The following is an 18,829-nucleotide window of genomic DNA, read 5'->3' on the forward strand; positions in this document are numbered from 1 at the left end:
CAGAAGCAGAGAGGAAAGCAGCTGAGGAAAGAGAGAGGGCTAAGGCAGAAGAGGAAAAGAGGGCAGCTGAAGAAAAGGCTAAGCTAGAAGCAGAAAAATTAAAAGAAAAGCAAAAGATGGAAGAAAGAAAACAGAAGATAAGCAGGTAAAAGAGAAGAAAGTACAAGAGGAAAAACCTCAAGCAGCTTTCCTAAAAAAACAGGTACAGTAAACATTTTGCACCAAAATAAGACACCTGTTGTTTGTGAGAAATGTAATGCAAGAACAAAAAGATTGAATTGGAATTTCCTCACAGATCTGTTCCTGCATTTATACAACTAATACCCATGCTGTCTGTTTTTTAAACTAAAATTCCTTATTTCTGCTTATCAATAATGAATTACACAACATGCCTGTCCTCACTCCGTTGTTCAGAGCACACCTTGCATGTCCAGAGCTCTGCATGTTTTTTTTTGCTGCCTTTTTTCTCAGCTGCTATAAGCTGGTCTGCTGCAGTAACACATGAAATTGAGGCAAACACAACTTGACACAAAATATTATGAGCACCTGGTAAACTGTGTGAGGAACCACCTGTGTTAAATGCAATCACAATAAGGGGTTCTGTGCTGGGACATGTGAGCATGATGCTGCACAAGGGAGAAAGCCCAGATGGGGGAATGGAAGTATATGGAGAGGGTGGAGGAAGCACGGCTGCACATGGAGGTGTGGGCACAGCAGCATATGAAAGACATGGCTGCACACAGGTTTGGGACATGAACACAGTGTGGAGAAACAAAACTGCAAACAGATGCTCATAGAATGGTGTTTCCGTATCTTACTTACAAAAAATATTAAAAACCCACAAACAAAGGAGGAAGACAAAGAGGCTAAAGTGGAAGCTAAAAAGGAAAAGTTACCAGAGAAGCTTCAACCTACCTCCAAAAAAGATCAGGTAACTTACAAACCACTGATTTAGATATTGTAAGGAAACTTAAGATAAGAAAATAAGTAAGGGACCTATAACTGAAAGTTGTTTGTTCAGCAAAGTACTTAAGCATGTGCCTTACTTCAAGAACATGGGCAATCCTGATGAAATAAATAGGGATGCAGCTATTTATGATGCTTAACATTAAGTATATGCTTAAGTATTTTGTTTTTTTAGGGCCTTACAACCAAGACCTGTTTGTCTTAGAACAAATACTTCAGTTAAACTCAGGTCAGGCAATAAAACAAGGATGGTTTGCACCTTAGGGATGAATTTTTCAACTAATCATCCTTCCCTGGTTTCCTCCCACTTTACTGTGAACTTTTTCCCTATGACTGAGACCTACTTTTACCATAACAATAACAATAATAATAATCTAAGCCCTTTGGCCACCTGATTGCCTTAACTAATGATTTTCCCCCAAACTGCAATGTCCCATGATATAAACTGTGCATACCCAAGATTCTTCTTTTGTTTTAAAGAGAAGTTCTACAAAATTTACTGCATTGCATTTCCACTGTAAACACAGGAGCTGGTGCCATGGTGTTTTACTGTATGGTAAGTAAATAAGATTCGGGAACCATTTACTCTTCAGGTTACAGCTGGCAAACAGGGAGCCAAGTTCCATTTTATGCAGCACCTGAGCTTTTGGGTCAATACAGCAGGTATAAGAATGGCCTCTGATCCTGGTCAGGCATTGAGACTAGTCAGCTTCTTGCAGGTTTGCACCCATTTAGGTTCATCCATCTCCACGTGGCTTAAAGGGAGCCACAGCACAGAGATTTAGTAACAGGCAGCTTGTTGCCTCTGCAGCTGCTTGGGAGCGCTGGGGGCTACAGAGGGTATGGTCCAGTGTCCTCAGTTGTAGGAAGGCAGCTTGATTAATTCAGAACATGCTGCAGGAGCTTAGCTCACCCTCAGAGAGGTGAGGGCAAATCATGTGACAAGGTTTTATGTCCAGTTACCTGAGTTGATTGTCCATATTTTTAGTAAGGTACAGGAAAAAAGCAAGTAAAGTGATGAAGATGGTTAAAAGAAAGGTTTCAAAATCAACAGGGAGAGAGACTGGCAATGCTAAAATAACTTAGTCTAGAAAGGGAAAGAGTTAAATGAAACCTAGGAGATATGTTAAAATAATGCTTTAGAAAAATGAAATAGTCACTGTACCTGATCACCCTGATTGTGAAACCAGAGGAAGGAACTGTGCAGAAAATAAGGGATGGATTATATTAAAAGCTGTTCGTATGATGGAGTCAGCTTGTAATATTCACTGTTGCACACAATCTTTGACTATTACAAGTAAATGTAAAAAGTGGGCTGTAAATGTTTGACCACAAATATTGATTGGGAGGTGGGGAGGGCTTGACACACAGTCATCCTCCTTACGTTTGTGTGGAGCTCAATCAGCACTCAGTGGTGCTTCTGTCATCCTTTTCAGCCATGCCTACAAGGCTGGATTCTTCCAGGAAACTGGGAAGACTTTTGAAAGTAACTTGTAATTTTAGTACATTTTTGGATGCTCAAGGTGAGACAATTTGAGAGAGTACTACTTTTGGTGCAATGCTGAATATGCATCCGCTGAAAGGTAAAACTTTTGCATGTGTATCGAGCTGAACATTCAACATGTTCTGCTCAGGTTTGAAAATCTCGGTTGTTGCTTCTTGGCTCGTGAGGAAAAATTGACAATCTCAGACTCCAAACAAAGTCAAGATCAGGCTCCTATCTCCACTTCTTCCCCCCATGCAAGGATGTATAAATTCAGTGAGGCTATTTCAGACACATATATGGAGTTAAGGGGATAGCATTATGTAGTGAACAAGATCCTGAAGGAACACTTAACCAGATTTTGCTTCTGTAAGTGTGCAACACAAGCACATATCCTTTCTTAATGTGACCAAAATCTGGTCCTCAAAGCTCAGGTTTTGATCAAATTAGCAAACAAAATTTGTCTCCTTCTCTGAACTGCCCCACAATTTTGGGTTCTCAAAACTGGCCTGGAAAGTTCATAAGAACAAGCTTTCTCATGATGTGAGACTTCTGGTATTTCCTGCTTCCAGTTTGGCTAGACGTACCGCAATGGTTGCTTTTCTCATGGTATTTGGGTATAGTCGTTGACTCTAAATGGATGCCCTAGACCCAGATGCCCACAGCTTTTAAGTCACTAAGAAACAGCCCAAGCAAGGAATAAAATTTGCCAAATGGCCCCAACCTCAGCAACTGATTCATTGTTTTCTGAGAGTGTTCAAGTCCTAGATTTAGAAAACTTGACTCTCAAATATTAATATAAAAGCCTAACAGGAAAGAAGTAGTATGGAGAAAGATTAAAATATAAATAAATTATTTTTTAAATTAGCTAAACATGTTTTTGGTCAGGTTCTGTTTTGACTTGAGTGTCAATATTTGAGAGACAGTGCAAGCTGTGTTCAGTTCAGGTAATACCACCCATCCACTCCAACCGTAATCAGAGTAGTCCTTTTCACTAAATTCAGTGGAAGCTGAATTCATCTGTAATTCAGGGAAGCACTGAGACAAGGGAAAATAATTTTTCTGTTGCCTTCCTCTGGAATGGGACATAATGCATTCCATTTCTTTGCTAATCAGTCACAGTTTTGGCATTAAAATTAGTAGGAAAATTATTGGACATGAAAGCTGTGAAATGTTTGTGTTATATCTTGTTTTATTATCTTTTTGAATAAAGAAGCCAAGCTGCATTAACAGTTTTCTCAAATGCACACATATTACCATAAATCCTACTGCCTTCTGAAATGCTGTTTCCTAACCTATTAATTTTTAAACTATATTGTTTTAATATTAGTTTTCTCAGCAATTTCAATTAAGATGTAAGAGATATGACCTTCCCAGTGGACTTCAATACATCAGGCAGCTGGAAGATTGGCTTTTTAATGAGACTTAGAAAGGTCTTGATGAAAATCTCGGCAAAGGAAATCCTATGCTCTCAAAATCCCAACACAGACATCCTGGCATTTGAAATCTTACAACAATCAACATCGCAGGTCTCTGTATCACCCTGTCTGGGACTGAAGGTTTAGGAGATTGCCAACAGGCAGCAGAGTTTTTTTTTTCTTTCTTTCTTTCCTTTTTTTTTTTTTTTTTTTTTTTTTTTTTTTTTTTCTGTGAACATGTCACTAGCTAGAATCTTGCCCAGATTTGGGAGCACCCAAAAGACATTACTGTCCGGCGGCATTCATTAAACTCAATGAATAGCACTGGTTGTCTCAGTGCAGCTCCTAGAAAACAGAAAGCCATTCCTTGAGGCAGCTAGCAATAATAGCATTGTTTGCTAGCAGTCACGGCATCACGGCCAAAGAATGCACGGCCATGGAAACCGAACTCCCCTCTTGTCCATCAGGGCAGTGCTGCCAGGTCGTAGCTAGAGTCCATTGGCAGGAGCACATGGGGAATGTCTGTGCTGCTGCTGCCTGCTCTTGGGGCTGAGCAAGTGTCTCTGTGCATTGTGTACAGCATCGCTCCCCGGTGTCAAACTTACTTGAGCAGTATATCCACCCAGCACTGACTGGTGGTCTGTGCCACCTCTGCATTGCCTGCTGTTGGCTTTTATTTCTAGGTGCAGTTTGGAATGCTATAAAATCTGTTGTGCTGCAGACAGGGCTGTTATGGTTATGGAAATTATTTTATTTTATTTTTTAAGATAGCAAATGGGAAGGAGATAAGCTTCCAAGTAACAGAAGATTATTATTTTTTTTCTTGCTTGCCCACTTCCTCCAATATGATACAGCTGGGAAAAAAAGTTTTTTGGGGGATTTTTTTTTTCCTCTGCTGCTGTTGAAAGTTTATTTAGGCTGCTAGTCCAATTCATTTTCTTAGTGGGAATAATTCTGCTTGAGGACAAAGTACTTAAATCAGTCCATATCCTCCACTTCTTATCAGCATCCAGCCATGACTCAGCATGCTGAGATCAGTCTGTCTCTAGTATTGGTAAATACTTCAAGCCCACTACTACAGAGGGATACTGGAGAGTGAAATCCATGCTCTAAATATACTTAATTGCTCTTAAAAATTATGTGGCAAAACTTTGTAAGGACGGGGGGAATTTTTGCTCTAGTGTTTCCAGAGAGAATATCTGCTTCTTCATAGGATTAGATATTCATTACTAGTGTCTGATAACACTATCAATAACTAGCCCCTGGTAGGACTATGCTTTTTATCAGAGTAACTTTTATTCTGATGTAAAGATTGCTTTGTATCTGTGTCATTATTCTTGTAGTATTGAATTATCCACCTGCTGTGACACTGGAAATGCTAGGTGTGGTCTGGTAGCACTCCATTGCTGCGCTGCAGAATGGTCTGCCTACATCCAAATAGCATGAACTTACCTTATCCAGCTTGGCAATCGGTGAAGGTTATGAACTATTCTGTTGCCTCAATGCTCTAAACCTTGTACCAAGAATGTAACAACAAGCCTAGTCCCAGAGGGTTTGCAGCCTAGGATCTTGATAGGCAACAGGTGAATGATGCTGCAGTGGAAGGGAGGAGGATTGGGGCGCCTGAGGAAGGTGCAGTTGTAGAAAGAAGTGATGTGGTAGCAAAGTCCCATGGCTGCAAAAAACTTTCACAGAAGACTGATGATTTTAGATGTTTTCATCATGAATTCAGGTCAGGCAGGCAGGGTGATGGATGATCACATTTTTGAGCTTTGCAGACTACTTCTTTCATAAAGCACATAAACATTTTGAAGACAGTTACTTAGTTAATCACTAAGATTAGTAAATCACTTGGTTAATACCAAGCAATTTGTGTTCCTTGACTGTTATTTATAATGACTCACTGTGACTTTTCTCCCTCCCCCTCTATGATTTACGGTATCTCTGAGCAGGTAAAAGACGACAAGGATAAAGAAAAAGCACCCAAGGAGGAAATGAAAAGTGTCTGGGATCGTAAAAAAGGAGTTCCTGAACAAAAGGCACAGAATGGAGAACGTGAGCTCACTTCCCCCAAACTTAAATCTACTGAGAATGCTTTTGGGTAAGTTCCAAGTGAGCATGGGACTTGTTTATGCTAGAGCAGAGCAGGGGGCCTTCTCAGGGGTCTCTCTTTAATGGCCTTGTGGCAGCTGAAGAGAAGACTTAACTGGCATCATCAATGGAAGCTCTGGTGTTCACTATGTGGCTAGGTTTGAATTAAGGCTGTTGGCCTATTTTCTAATGGACTACCATCCCTTTGTTACAGCGACAAAACAAGGTACGGAAAGCAGATGTAAATAGTACCTTGCGCCCTCAGTAGAGATGAGCAACTATTTTTCTCTGCTGGAGTTTTCCTTCCTTGCGGGACTTTCAATTAGAATTTCATTCTAATAGCTGCAGAGAGGCCAGTAATGACCACATTCCAGATTTTGTAGTCTCTAATATTTTTAATCAGATCTCAACCTGAAATAACTCATTTTCCAATTACACATCTGCTTTTAATCAGACTGCATATCAGTATGCAGCACAATTCAATGGGTAACTCTTGAGAACTTCTCTCTTGATTTCAAGGCAAACCTTGAACTTAGTGGCTTCTCTACAAAAGTGATTTTTCAGTTAGATGAAAACCTCTCCTAGCCTATATATATATATAGGCTATAGCCTATATATATATATATTTGTCTTTTTAAAAGTTGCATTAATTTAGATTTATTTTTTTTTTCTTTTCAAGGAAATACTGGCCTTATGGCTGTATTGGGAAATTCAGTGAAGATAACAAATTGCTGAGGAAGTTTATTAAAAAGGGATTCTACCTGCTAAAAGGAAGGGAATAAATGAAACAGAGCACAAATTCTTCCTTCTAGCAGAGGAACATGAGTTTGTTAGAAATCTTTTTTTTTTTTTTCCTTCTGCACATCTCTTCCTCTTTTACATTGGCACAGGCAAAGAAAAGGTTAAACTCTCCAGGCACGTTTAGAAATCCATGTAGGTCAGATGGGTTTTGCTGTTATATCTCAGCATTCCCCTAGCGATTCTTCCGGGAAAACCAAACTTTCTCAAAATAAAATGCAGTTCATAAGGCCCTGGAGACACCCTGACCTAAGGTTAAAAGACAGAGGGAGTCAGGCAGCATGGAGATGGGATAGCAGGAAATGGGCATTGCTCAGAACTGTCCTGCATCATGACTTGGGTCACATCATCAATAACATGAGAACGGTTTTCTAAAAATATTTTTGTTGTGTTTTCATTTGTTTCACTTCCTGAGGGAGACAGGCCTTAGTGGCAACATGTAGATCTGTGTTTCCATTCCCTTTTTCTTCTTCTGTTTTTCTTCCACTCTTTCCCAAATGTGTGAAGGGTGTCTAACCTAAGGCTTTCTTTGGAACTATCTTCTTGTTTTTACATGAACACATCAGATACTCATTAGGAAGCATGTAACTTGGCTAACTCTCAATGGTGAGGACTGAGAATAAAATAGGGTAGTGGAGGCTAAAGAAAAATCTTATCTGCATCTTGTTTGTCCAAGTCAGTCAGAAAATTACAGAAAAAAAAAACAACACCAAAAATATTCTGCAGCTTCCCTTTCCCATCTCCCCTCCCACCTACCTTTCTCCCCATTCTTATACAGGACTGGAACAGCCCTAAATATGAAGTAACACGTTTTTCACATTGTTCTGACATTTTTGGCTCCCACAAACCACTACTTTTCCTTTTCCTCCTTGTCTGAAAGCTTGCAACCAATTTCATTTCTTAGCACCAAAGAGGTACTTATGAAACTATTCCTCCACCCAACATCTCAAACTAATTCCTCAATCTTGACAACAGGGAATGGAGATTCCCAGAATCTGTTGAAAACAGAGGAGTTTGGGAGGTGGAGGAAAATACAGAGAATTACTGCCAGCTTATTGTTTCCTATTTCAGATTATGCAGAGCCAGTAGGGAAAGTCCTGTGTGTTGCATGAGAATAAAATAAGGTAGAAACTTAAATGATCTTCATTGTAAGGAGTACGAAACAGTCACCTGAGGTCTCCAAACAAAAATATTAAGACTAGATTCTACTTTTGGCTTTTATGAGTTGAAGGTTGAGAGTACTTGTTGATTTCCTTGAGGCCATCTGCACTGAAGTCAGTATAAAGAGTAACCTTTCTCGTGTACTGATATAAAACAGAGCAGTTATTTATTAAGAGAATCAGAGTAACTGGAGTAACTGGTATGTTCTTAGCTCTCTTAATTTTGAGTGCTGAGCATTTGCCCTTGCCAGTGATATCATTATGTCTATCAAAGGCGACCTCTTTCACCATTTTGTAGATCTGGCTGGGCTGACAACACTGACTTCAGAGGGCAAGAGCAATAAATAAATGAATGAATGAATGAATGAGGTTCCTGGGATATTTGTTACAGAGGTTGCAAGCCTGCAATGAAGCAGGAAAGCCTTAGAAAAGACGGATTTCTTCTGGGCTGCACAGGATAGATGAATTGGATCTTTAGAAAAACTCGGTGCCCTATAAGGGTTCCTGGGTTGTTCTGGGTTCTTGTCACCTCTGTGAACTAAATCAGGGGTATTTCAGGGTGGACACCCAAAAGTTTACCTCAGACCTCAAGTTTTGATCCTTGCTTTGTTTTTGAATAGTCCAAATGAAATTTCTAATAAAGTTTCCAATGTTTTCTCACAATGTTTTAATTAATTGTATATATATTTTGTATTAAAAAAGCACAAGGGTTCCTTTCTTTAATTAGGTGTCACTATCTGATGCAAACCTCTATCAGTGACCCCTCACAACAACATGACTTTTATGGTGGAAGGTAACCTTCTGGTTCTACTTTCCTGGGTTAAGTAATTGCACTGCAAAAACACATTCAGGAATAGGACCCAGAGAAGAAAAAAAAAATTGTGATCAGGTGATGTTAGGGAAATATATGCTATGTACCTAAAACTCTAGATTAGAAAAACAAGTGTGAGAGTGTCTTAAGGATACATAAATTCACAGATATCTGGGAGGTTTTTTTTTCTTTTTCTTTTTTTCATTAGCTTTACTTTTTGATGTTATATATAGAAAAGACTTCCTAAAACCAAGTAAACACATTGCAAAATAAATGTCAGGTCTTACTACTTCGGTGTTGAACTTTCACAGATGAATTACAACAGGTGAGATTCATGTCACAGGGTCAGTTTGGTTATGCTGGCATTGTTTTTTAATAATACAATTCAAAAATCATGCATTCTACCCTGCTGCAGCTGAGTTTCATCGCAGTCAGTAAGACCATGTGGGGGCAGAGTAATCTGTGTTAGTAGATCCTATTGCAATATTGAAACCACAGATAATTCAGCTCTGATCCGACAACCCGTTTTATATGGTTAACCCTATGTAGATGAAGGATCCATCTGAATGAAGAGTACATTTACAGGACTGGGTGTGATTCACCAGACTGCAAATTTATATCATATTTGTTATTCGCGTTGTCATCTCTAATCTCATCATCTCTAACAGTTATTGTTTTTGTTGGAACACTCGATTTATACCATCTCATGGCATTAAATTCTGCAACGCTCTGGTTCAATTAAGTCATTAATTTCCAGCTTTTCTAAATGTCAACAGAACAGAGCAGAAAGTTCTTTAAAAAAAGTCAGTAAGTACATTCCGTTTCTGTCCCTTGTCAATAGCACACTGATACCTCTGTCGTACCTATCTCCTTGTCAGCAGTAATACTAAACATGCTCAGGGAGCAGACATTTGACTAAACACTGTTGTGGTAATTGTTTAACTAGGTGATACTATCTGACTCTGTTGAAAGTATGCACTTCACCTATACAAATACTTTTTTTTTTTCCTTGTATTCTTTCTGTCTGTCTCTCATATTAGAGTTGATTGGAAAACTTCTGTTTTTCTTCTGTGGAAGCTTACAGTTAATAAATAATTTCCAGTTCCTTAATTAAAGTCATACCTTCCCTGGAAACTGTCAGCAAAAGATCTGATGAACCTTTCTAATCATACGAGCTTGCTGAGTCCAAGTGATAGGTGCTTTAGGTAGGGACCTTTTTAGTTTTTTAAAACACTGTTGAAGCTGTAGGAGTCTCACCACTCTCTTGTTTCCTTCTGTATTCCTCAAGTCAAGTAACTGGTTCTGTTCCCAAAGATACTTGTCTTTTTCTAAATGGATTATATAAAATATTTGCCTTTGAAAGCAAAGGGTTATGCATATTTTCTAACATAGAATATAGCAGAGTATTTTTGCTCTTTTTTTAATATGTAAATTTGTCTCACTTAAAACCATCAGAGAGGAATTAGTTATGGGTTTCCATTGCTTTGTTTTCTGTATTAAGTACAATATGCTTTTTGGAAGTGCTTTTTCTGCACACAAACTGCAGAGCAGAGATATGAAACTTCGGTGGTTTACTGTATACCATGGAGATGCTGATATGTCTTGCTAAAGTTACGTGAGATGTTAAACATTTCAAGCTCATTAGCTGAGTTGTGATAAAACTGGAGGTGGTCTGCATTCTCAGCTAGGGTGGTTCAGTCTCTGCTTCACGAGTATACGAGACTGCTTCCTCACTGGCAGTGGATGGGAGAGGTGTTCCTCCAAGTATCCCAGCCTACCTAGCTCCCGACAAAAATGCTTTGGGTTTGTTGTAGTTTACAAGGAGCAAAAGATCTTGCGAGGCAGTATCCTCATGTTGCTGGTGAATGTGGGGCAGCAGGGTGGCTCTGTCTAGGAAGGGAAAACCTGTGGTGCATTACCTTGCCTTTCTTTTATTTCCCAGCCGCTCCAACTTGAAGGGAATTGCGAATGCCGAGGAAGCGAAGGCAGGGTCCCAGGTAGAGGCTGGAAAGCGGCTAGATGATCTGCGCCGTCGCCAGGGTGAGAATGAGAAAGAGGACTTCGAGAAGCTGAAGGAGAAACAGCAGGAGGCAGCCGTGGAACTGGAGGAACTGAAGAAAAGGCGGGAGGAGCGCCGGAAAATCCTGGAGGAAGAGGAGCAGAAGAAGAAGCAGGAAGAGGTTGAGAGAAAAGCCAGAGAGGAGGTAAGTGTAAAGTAAGGAGTATTGATCTCTGGTTTTAATCCCTTATTGTTACTACTTTACTTCAATCGGCCATGGATTAGATGGTAACTCTTTACAGCAGTGTCTGTACAGACACCTTTTGGCAAAGAAGTCATTGGGGATGGATGAGAATGTGTTTGCATTTAACAAAAGGGCAGAATAAGGCCACAGGAGACTTGCACATAGGTGAGGATGGAGTGTACAGCAAGGAAGGCAAGACGTGCAGGCTAAAGTGGGTTTCTCCTTCTTGGATGTGATATTGTTGGAGGTCTGTGTGGGGATTTGCTGCAATGACTTTGCTTCAGGTTGTGCCCTTTTTCTGGGAGTTCTATTTGGATTGTGTGCTCTTCTGGTCGTGGCTGTTTCTTATCATGTGCCAGGACATGGTCTGTTGCAGTGATTTCAGATATGGTACCAATATTAAAATTACCCCATTTACCCTTCAGATTTAACTGCAAGTATGCCATGTTTGATATCAAATGACCACACCACAGAGATATTATTGTGAGAACCTGAGGTAAAACATGCAGGGCACCAAGAAAAACTGCAGTTCTTGTCTGTTTGAGAAAAGACAAAGCTCTAGTAATGTCTTCACGAGCCAGGATGTCATCTACAGCAGTTGTAAATTTCTTATCTTGTTGGGTATGTGAGATTCTGGGGGCAGTGTTATAGCCACAGACTTCTTAATTTATCTGCAGTCCTTTTGATGTGGCACAACTTGAATTACAAAGTACACGGCAAAAATTTGTCTGCTGTAGATGAGCTGGAATGCTGATGTTATATATAGTTATGATGGGCAAGATCTCATTAGGAAGATATTCTTGTCTATTTAAATATCAAGTACCCAAGTACATCTGTTTGCCTGTGCTTCCTCTGCCAAGGGACTCTATAAATAGATTTTCAAATCTCTGGTGCATCATTTAGGAATCTCACATGTTTGGAGAACAAATGGTGGAAGAATAAAAATAGTGTTAGCAGATGAATGCCGATTGCTTTAATATGCTAAGCTCTTTACAGTGCAATTCAATAGTTGCTGAGATTGCCCAGTGACTTGCTGTATAAGAACAGACCTTGCTAACCAGCACTCACAGTGGTTGTCCTTGGAGGGCTTCTGGTTTGACTTGTAGCTTATGAAGTTAAAACTCAAGTTGTGTCTCTGGAGGGAAAATTATAAGCACTTCCTCTTCATTTTTTGGGCATCTATTGAATTTTCCATGTGAAGTATTAACCTTGGCACAAGTGTCAGAGCAGATGGAGAAAAGTACAATACAAAGGTGATACATGAGGGTACAGAGAAACTGAATCTGGGAAACAAAATGAGACCATGGGAGTTTCTGTTTCTTACATCTGTTTAGACAAACTAGAGTCTGTGCAACCTATTTTGATTGACTGGTTCTCTTGTAAACCTGTTTGCATTAATACGCAGACTCAGAGCACATCTAAGTGTTCTTCCAAAATGTTTTTAAATGTGTATACAACTACAAAAAAATGACATTAGGCTTCTGAAATCCAGTTCTTAATGAAACAGCATTTTTATAAATGAGCTTTATACTCTCTTTAAGCAACACTACATGGCAATAAGGCTGGTGACCTCCCTGTGAGGAGACACTAAAGTAATGGAATAGCTGTCTTCCTCACTTATTTAATAATATGATGAATTGACATCAGTATGTTACTAGCTTTCATATAAGTCCCCGAACTATTTTGGCTAGCATAAAAACCTTTTTTTATAAAGTGCGCTAAATTTTTGCAGGACTACAAAGCCCTGTAATGGTGATGTAGTTTCTGAAAGAAGAAATATCCTTTATTATTTGTTTAGGAGGAAAAGAGGAGGATGAAGGAAGAAATTGAAAGGAGAAGGGCTGAAGCTGCTGAGAAACGTCAAAAGATGCCGGAAGATGGTGCATCTGAAGAAAAGAAACCATTTAAATGCTTCAGTCCTAAAGGTTCATCTCTCAAGGTAACCTCCCCACTAACTTCCATAAAGTACAGAAGAAGTAAAGGGGGTTGCAGTTCAAACCAATTGCCAAACACCAAAGCATTGTAGAAATACTTGATATCAGACATGGGCCAATGTTCTGAAATAGACCTTTGTCTAAAACCTTCAGCTGAAAGACTTCGTTCATTTGGATGACTGAACATTAGAGACCCTTTCTAAAGTAGTCTAGCGTGGTAGTTACCTGTTGTTGGTCAAGAATGTCCAAGAAAATTCAAGAGGAAGGATACTTAGAGTTGCCATACTGTGCTGATTTTCAATGTTAATTTATTATAGGACTGCTTTGTGAACTGGAGCAGAAAAAATCATGAATAGAACATTCTCTTCTTTCACAATTCCACTCTCTTCTTCCACAATTACTTTCTTCCTTGCCAAATTACTTTGTCTTTAAGTATATTCAGCCTAATCATCATTAATTGAAACTGTCCCATATAGTAGTTCTAGCTTATGTCTAAACCCTCCAAAACAACATCTAGAAACACTGGGCTAGATTTTTTCTTACATGATATTAAAAACAACAACAATAACAACAACAAAACCCCTTCTCTTGCTGCAGGAATTTCTAAATGGTCTTCTGTGGCCTATATTATTTTGGATGTCAGATAAATCAATTAAATGACCTTTCGGCATGGAAGAGAAATCCTGGCCTCTCTGAAATTATTGGGAATTTTGTTTTGATATTTAGTCTAGTCAATTCCTCAACTCAAGCTAAAACTACAGATCTGTTAATCATATTCACCTATCCTTTCCTTTTTTTCCTTTTGAGGCATTAGTCAGGTAAGAATCCAAAATGTCTGTCAAAAAAGACCACTTAGTGGGCACTAGCAAGAAAAAGAACCAGGCAGGACGTTGTCAGGTAGGAGTTTGTTGGGTCATGAAGGGGATCTCCATAGGATTAACAAGTGTGTGTCATGGGTGACAAGCTGCATTTGGTCAGAATGACATTTCTGCGCATACAGTTTGCTCTTTCAGCTTCAACCCTATACTGCTTTGGGTCCTGTTCCAGGTAATACAGTGGCCAAATGCTTTTGGCTAGACTTGGCTTTGACTCCTCAGACACATCTGAACCTGAAATTTGAGGACAGAATACATACAGCTGTAAACAAAGATTGCCAAGTTGCTTCCCAACTCCCGTCTGTTAGATAAACCTGCCATTTTGGTTGCAAAACATTATGTCAAGAATGGATAATATAATTGTACAGCTTCTTCATAGTCCTCCTGAGAGGGCTTCTTTTTCTTCCTTCTGTCTGTTGAGATGCCTTTTATGACATACACTTGGAGCTTTAGTTCACAGATGACTCATAAGAAAGGAAATTATACTTGAGTATGCATAATAGCAAGATATAGATCATAATTTTGGGGAGAGTGGGACAAAACAGTGGATTTGGCAGGAGATTAATAGGTTTCAGAGAGCTTTTGGACTGATGCTACTAAGTGTATTTTTAGAGGAAAGATGGAATTTTCCAAATGTTGTTAAGCATTTGAGGTCTGATTTTTTATGATGATAATTGCTGCTGGTTTTATGACTTGTTAAGTAGAAGTTTTTTTTTTTTTTTTTTTTTTGTTACAAAAACTAATCTATGCAACTCTGTACATATTTTTTCCCCTTTCTCTCAGTCTCTCTCTCTGAGAAATTGGTGATACTGTAGATATTTCAGTCTGGTGTCTGTGGGTGGCTAGAGCATACATATAATACTGTCAAAACTTCATGCCCTAAAATGTTTCTTGGCCTTCTGTGGTCAGTAGCTGAGGAGGGAATAATCTAGTTTTAAAAAACTGATGTCAATTCCAGTGTTTAGAAGACAGTATCTATTGTCACCTTTTGTTTGGACAGAATTGTCATGTTGGCCTAGCCTGTTTGGTATGCAGTTCTCTCACTAGGCTATTATATAGTGACCAAGTTATCTTTTGACTGGTAAAGCATCTGGCACATATTTTCTCCCTTGATGAAAGTATCATCTAGTTAGATATGTCATGAATCATGTGAGAAATATAAATACTCAGTGGTCAATGGGCATTTGGAATTGATGATGAAAAAGGGAGGCTCAGTATTAAAAGACTGTATGATGCATGTGCACATTGTCTTCTAAATCACAATCTGGCAAAGCATCTTTTTCTCCTTCTTTGTTTTTCTGATGTGATAAGCTTTAGGGAACAAAAAGAAGTTCCTGGGAGTGATTTAGATTAAGAGAGCAGGGCATGTTTTTTACCAGGGGAACCACAACAACAAAGGAAAGAAGGGAAATAAACTGAAAATAGTGTCACATATTATCATTTTATGGACACTGCATTTATCCATCAGGCAGAGCATGGACGAGCATGATGTGCAGACTCAGAATTTAGAAACCAAGATGTACAACTCATCTCCATGTATTACTTAGCTCATGGATGCACATATGTAAATATATATATATATAAACAGACATAATATATACACGTATATTTAAAAAGAAGTACTGTGGTTATTTAGTTTGACCTGTAATAGATCATAGGCTACAAGGTGTTGGACAACAACTGTTGTTTTAGCCGTTAAATAAAGTATTTCCCCCAAACCTGAGACACTATTTCAGCAGAACCACAGAGGGCACCATGGTGGTTTGCTGTTGTGGTCAAAATGGGAATCTGAGATGTGGGACAAGAAGAGAGCTCCACTGGCTCCAGAAGCAAGGAAACTGAATTTGAAGAGAATGAAATAAGAAAGAAGAGCCAGTGTTGACTGACATGGTACATCCAGGACTTTTTGCCAATTAATTTTAGGGGAGCTACAAGTGGCACTGGAGAGCCTGCAGCCTGTGCAACATGGAGGCCTTCCAGTGAGAGCACAAGGGCTGGGTCCTTTCAGAGGGGACAGTAAGGAGGAAGGATACAAAGCTGATAAAGGCTAGATTCATACCCAGCTCAAGGACAGAGCAGTTTGAATTTCTTAGGGCTGGTGGAGTCCCCGTGGGCTGTAGCTGCAGTAACAAACCTCTGTCCTGCCTCTGCTCACTCTCTTGTTGCTGTTTGTTTATTTATTTTAAAAAAGGAAAGACTCTCTGGAACAGCCTTTGCTGCTCTCCCATCCCATTCTACCTCGTGCTCTCCCTAGTTTAGTTCACACAAATGGTACTACAGTAAAAGAATGAGATTTTCTGCCCAGTCTTTACTGGCTTTGCCTTTTAGACAGTTTCATTACTCATATTTTATTTGGGAAGGAGTGATCTTGACATCTTGAGCAACTGCTCCTAAATTTAATCAGGAGTAAACATGGTATTTTGGTACTGATTCTCCTCTGTTGGTGGGGGTGAGCTCCCCCACTACAGAAATGCAAAAGCAGTTAGGTACTGAAGGGAGGAAGCAACAGCAGGTGGAAAGGGGCAGGATATCTCCTGCTTTTGCTGCAGACATCTCCAGGGAAGCATGGGCTGATGTGGCAACCAGCTCTCCCCACAAGGTGATGCTGACAGCTAAGACTGAAGCAGGACTTTTCAGGGCTTGAGATTTTTATTTCTACTTTTTCCTTAAAGACCTGTCTGTTCCTATCTTGTTATTGCTCAGTACTGGAGAACTGGAGCACTGACTGGAAAGAATTAGACTACACACAATCAGTGCTTTCTAGGAGATGAGCTACTCTTGTGGCAGGTGGAAAACAAAGGACTAAGGACAGGATTTGTAATGCTTGTTTTTCCCTTTTTTGCTGCTGTTAGCAGCACCCTAGTCTGCCAGGTAAACTGGCATAAATTGGCTTACTCTGCACAGATGCTGCTGACAGCAGGAAAAGGCCTAACTCTGCTTGCTTAATGAAGCAAAAGAGCGTGGGAGGCTCAGGAGAAGGCACTTCACTCCTAGGGACTACCACTCAGAATGGATTTCCACCAGCTTCTTCCACCTGTCAGGAAGGATGTGAAATTATAATAAGGGGATTTTTGTCTTTTTATATATTTCCTCTTCCCTCTCTCCCTTGGCCCATTTTTCTGAAAATAATTTTCATTACGTCAGTTCAGAACGCTTTTTGTTGTTAATATCTAATACACAATTTAAAATTCCTAAGAATCATTTAAAAACTATGCATGAAACAAGTGTTACTGGAAATATTTAGATGGTGCTTGTTTTCCAAGTCATTGACTCGAACTGTGTATTAACTCATTCCTTTTTCATTCAGTTTCTGTTCTTGGAGGATGTACAGATGGAAGGAAGTGCACTTATGACTCCCACACTTTAAATGGATTTTTAATAAGCAACCATTTTTTTGCACAATCAGCAAACCAAAAATGTCTATAGAGTACTGCATATGGATAAATGCATATATATATATTTATATATATATGTATTTGTGTAGCATCTTGCTTAATTTATTCCTTGCCACCTATGTGTGCTATCCCTGTTGAGTAAGGCTGCAACCAGCTGTGAGACTCTGCTTGTTTTTTATTTATGCCCACTGCCACTGATGGCTGCTGCGCTGAATCAGGCAGAGCACCTCTCATCATTGTGTGTGACAGAGACCCTGGTGCGTGTTACTGCCTTGTAGGGATGCAGTTAAAAGGCTGGATGCTCTTGTTGAGCTGACACAGAGCTATCAGCCTTAACTCCTGTAGGCAGGAGCCAGCTCTCTGAGGCAGAAGGAGAAGGGTTTCATTTCATCTAACGTTACCAGCAGAAGGACAGGTGTCCATCTCAGGATTTTGTTGTGCAGTGTAACTTCTTCGGTAGCTGAGAGAGTGAGGAGAGAGCAAGAGTCAGCCTTGATGGACAAGCAAGCCCACACTCCCTAGAGTGAGGTGAGCTCCTCTGTCTCTCCACTGACTGTGGAGGGAATTAAAATGAGTAGTTTGGACTAAATGCTTAACTTACAAGCAACTGAGGTTAGGTGGGAGAGGTGCAGCCTGAAATCCTATGTTTTTTCTCTCTGGTCATAGTTTAATTAGCCACTGGCAGGTGGACTCGATGGAGTACATGTGTGTTTTATGTCAGAGGCTTTGGAAAGTATTCCATGCTGACAAAATATAATCCGAAGCTATTTAACAAGATTCTGTTAAAGAGAATATAGCAAAATAAGTTCTTTTTATTTCTTGATTTCTAGCTGAGGAAATAACCTTGCTCTTTTCTGATAACCACCTTGCTTTCTGTTTGTCTTACAGATCTATTTTGTAATATTGTTTACTGTATGTGCCAAACATTTTAAACTATTTGCATGGACTTTGTGTGGTGTGCAGTGGATAAATAAATAATCTTTAAATGTTGCTGTGCAGTCTAAATGTATTTGACCTATATGTTGAATACATTTGTGTGTACAGGTGTGTTTGCTCTAGTGTATGCAATGTATTCTATTTGCTGAATGCACAGTTTTGAGGCAGATGCTCTATAAAACAAATCCTTATATGTGCGGAAAATGTGTTATTCATCCCCCTGAGGCACGTGCTTCCTTGGGAAGAAGACCATGTTCAGCTCTGAGGGCTGCTTCCTAATTGCTCTTCTGTTTAACTTACTTTCTGGTTTGTTTCCCCACCCTCCTATTCTGAACAATCCCCAGCTTATTCCTGACACCACAGCAAGTGCTCAAAGCATTGCCGTTTCCAGAGGGTAAGGAATAACTCCACATCCTTTTACTTCAGCCCCAAGAACTCACATCCCCCTTTTCCCCTGGCCTGTCCCCCAGTGCATATGCCAGCTGGGTTTTTGTGCTGTATAGAAATGCCTCTCCTTTCTGAATATAGGAAGACTATGGAGTCTAGTGGTTAGCTTCTTTTAAACAGCTTTTAAGATGTGTCCCTTTTGTATGAGTTCAGGTGGAACCTGTGTTAATCTGAACTAGAAGATGCTGTTAAGTGAGTTATAGCATAGTTACCTTGAGCCCTGGCTCTTTGGGATGTTCCTTATTGTTTGTCCTCACTGCCAGCCAGGGTTT

General features: G+C 39.7%; 1 protein-coding gene across 1 annotated transcript in view; it reads left to right on the forward strand.

Annotated features, from left to right (window-relative positions):
• The window catches only part of CALD1 (caldesmon 1), a 193,193-nt gene that overhangs the window by 163,842 nt on the left and 10,522 nt on the right, over nucleotides 1–18,829 (forward strand). The window contains 6 exon segments of the mRNA XM_083802758.1: nucleotides 4–129; nucleotides 132–202; nucleotides 851–931; nucleotides 5,820–5,968; nucleotides 10,670–10,931; nucleotides 12,769–12,909. Coding sequence (XP_083658884.1) covers nucleotides 4–129; nucleotides 132–202; nucleotides 851–931; nucleotides 5,820–5,968; nucleotides 10,670–10,931; nucleotides 12,769–12,909 — 830 coding nt within the window.

Source organism: Anser anser (assembly GCF_964211835.1).
Source record: "Anser anser genome assembly, chromosome: 1".
Lineage (NCBI taxonomy): Eukaryota > Metazoa > Chordata > Aves > Anseriformes > Anatidae > Anser > Anser anser.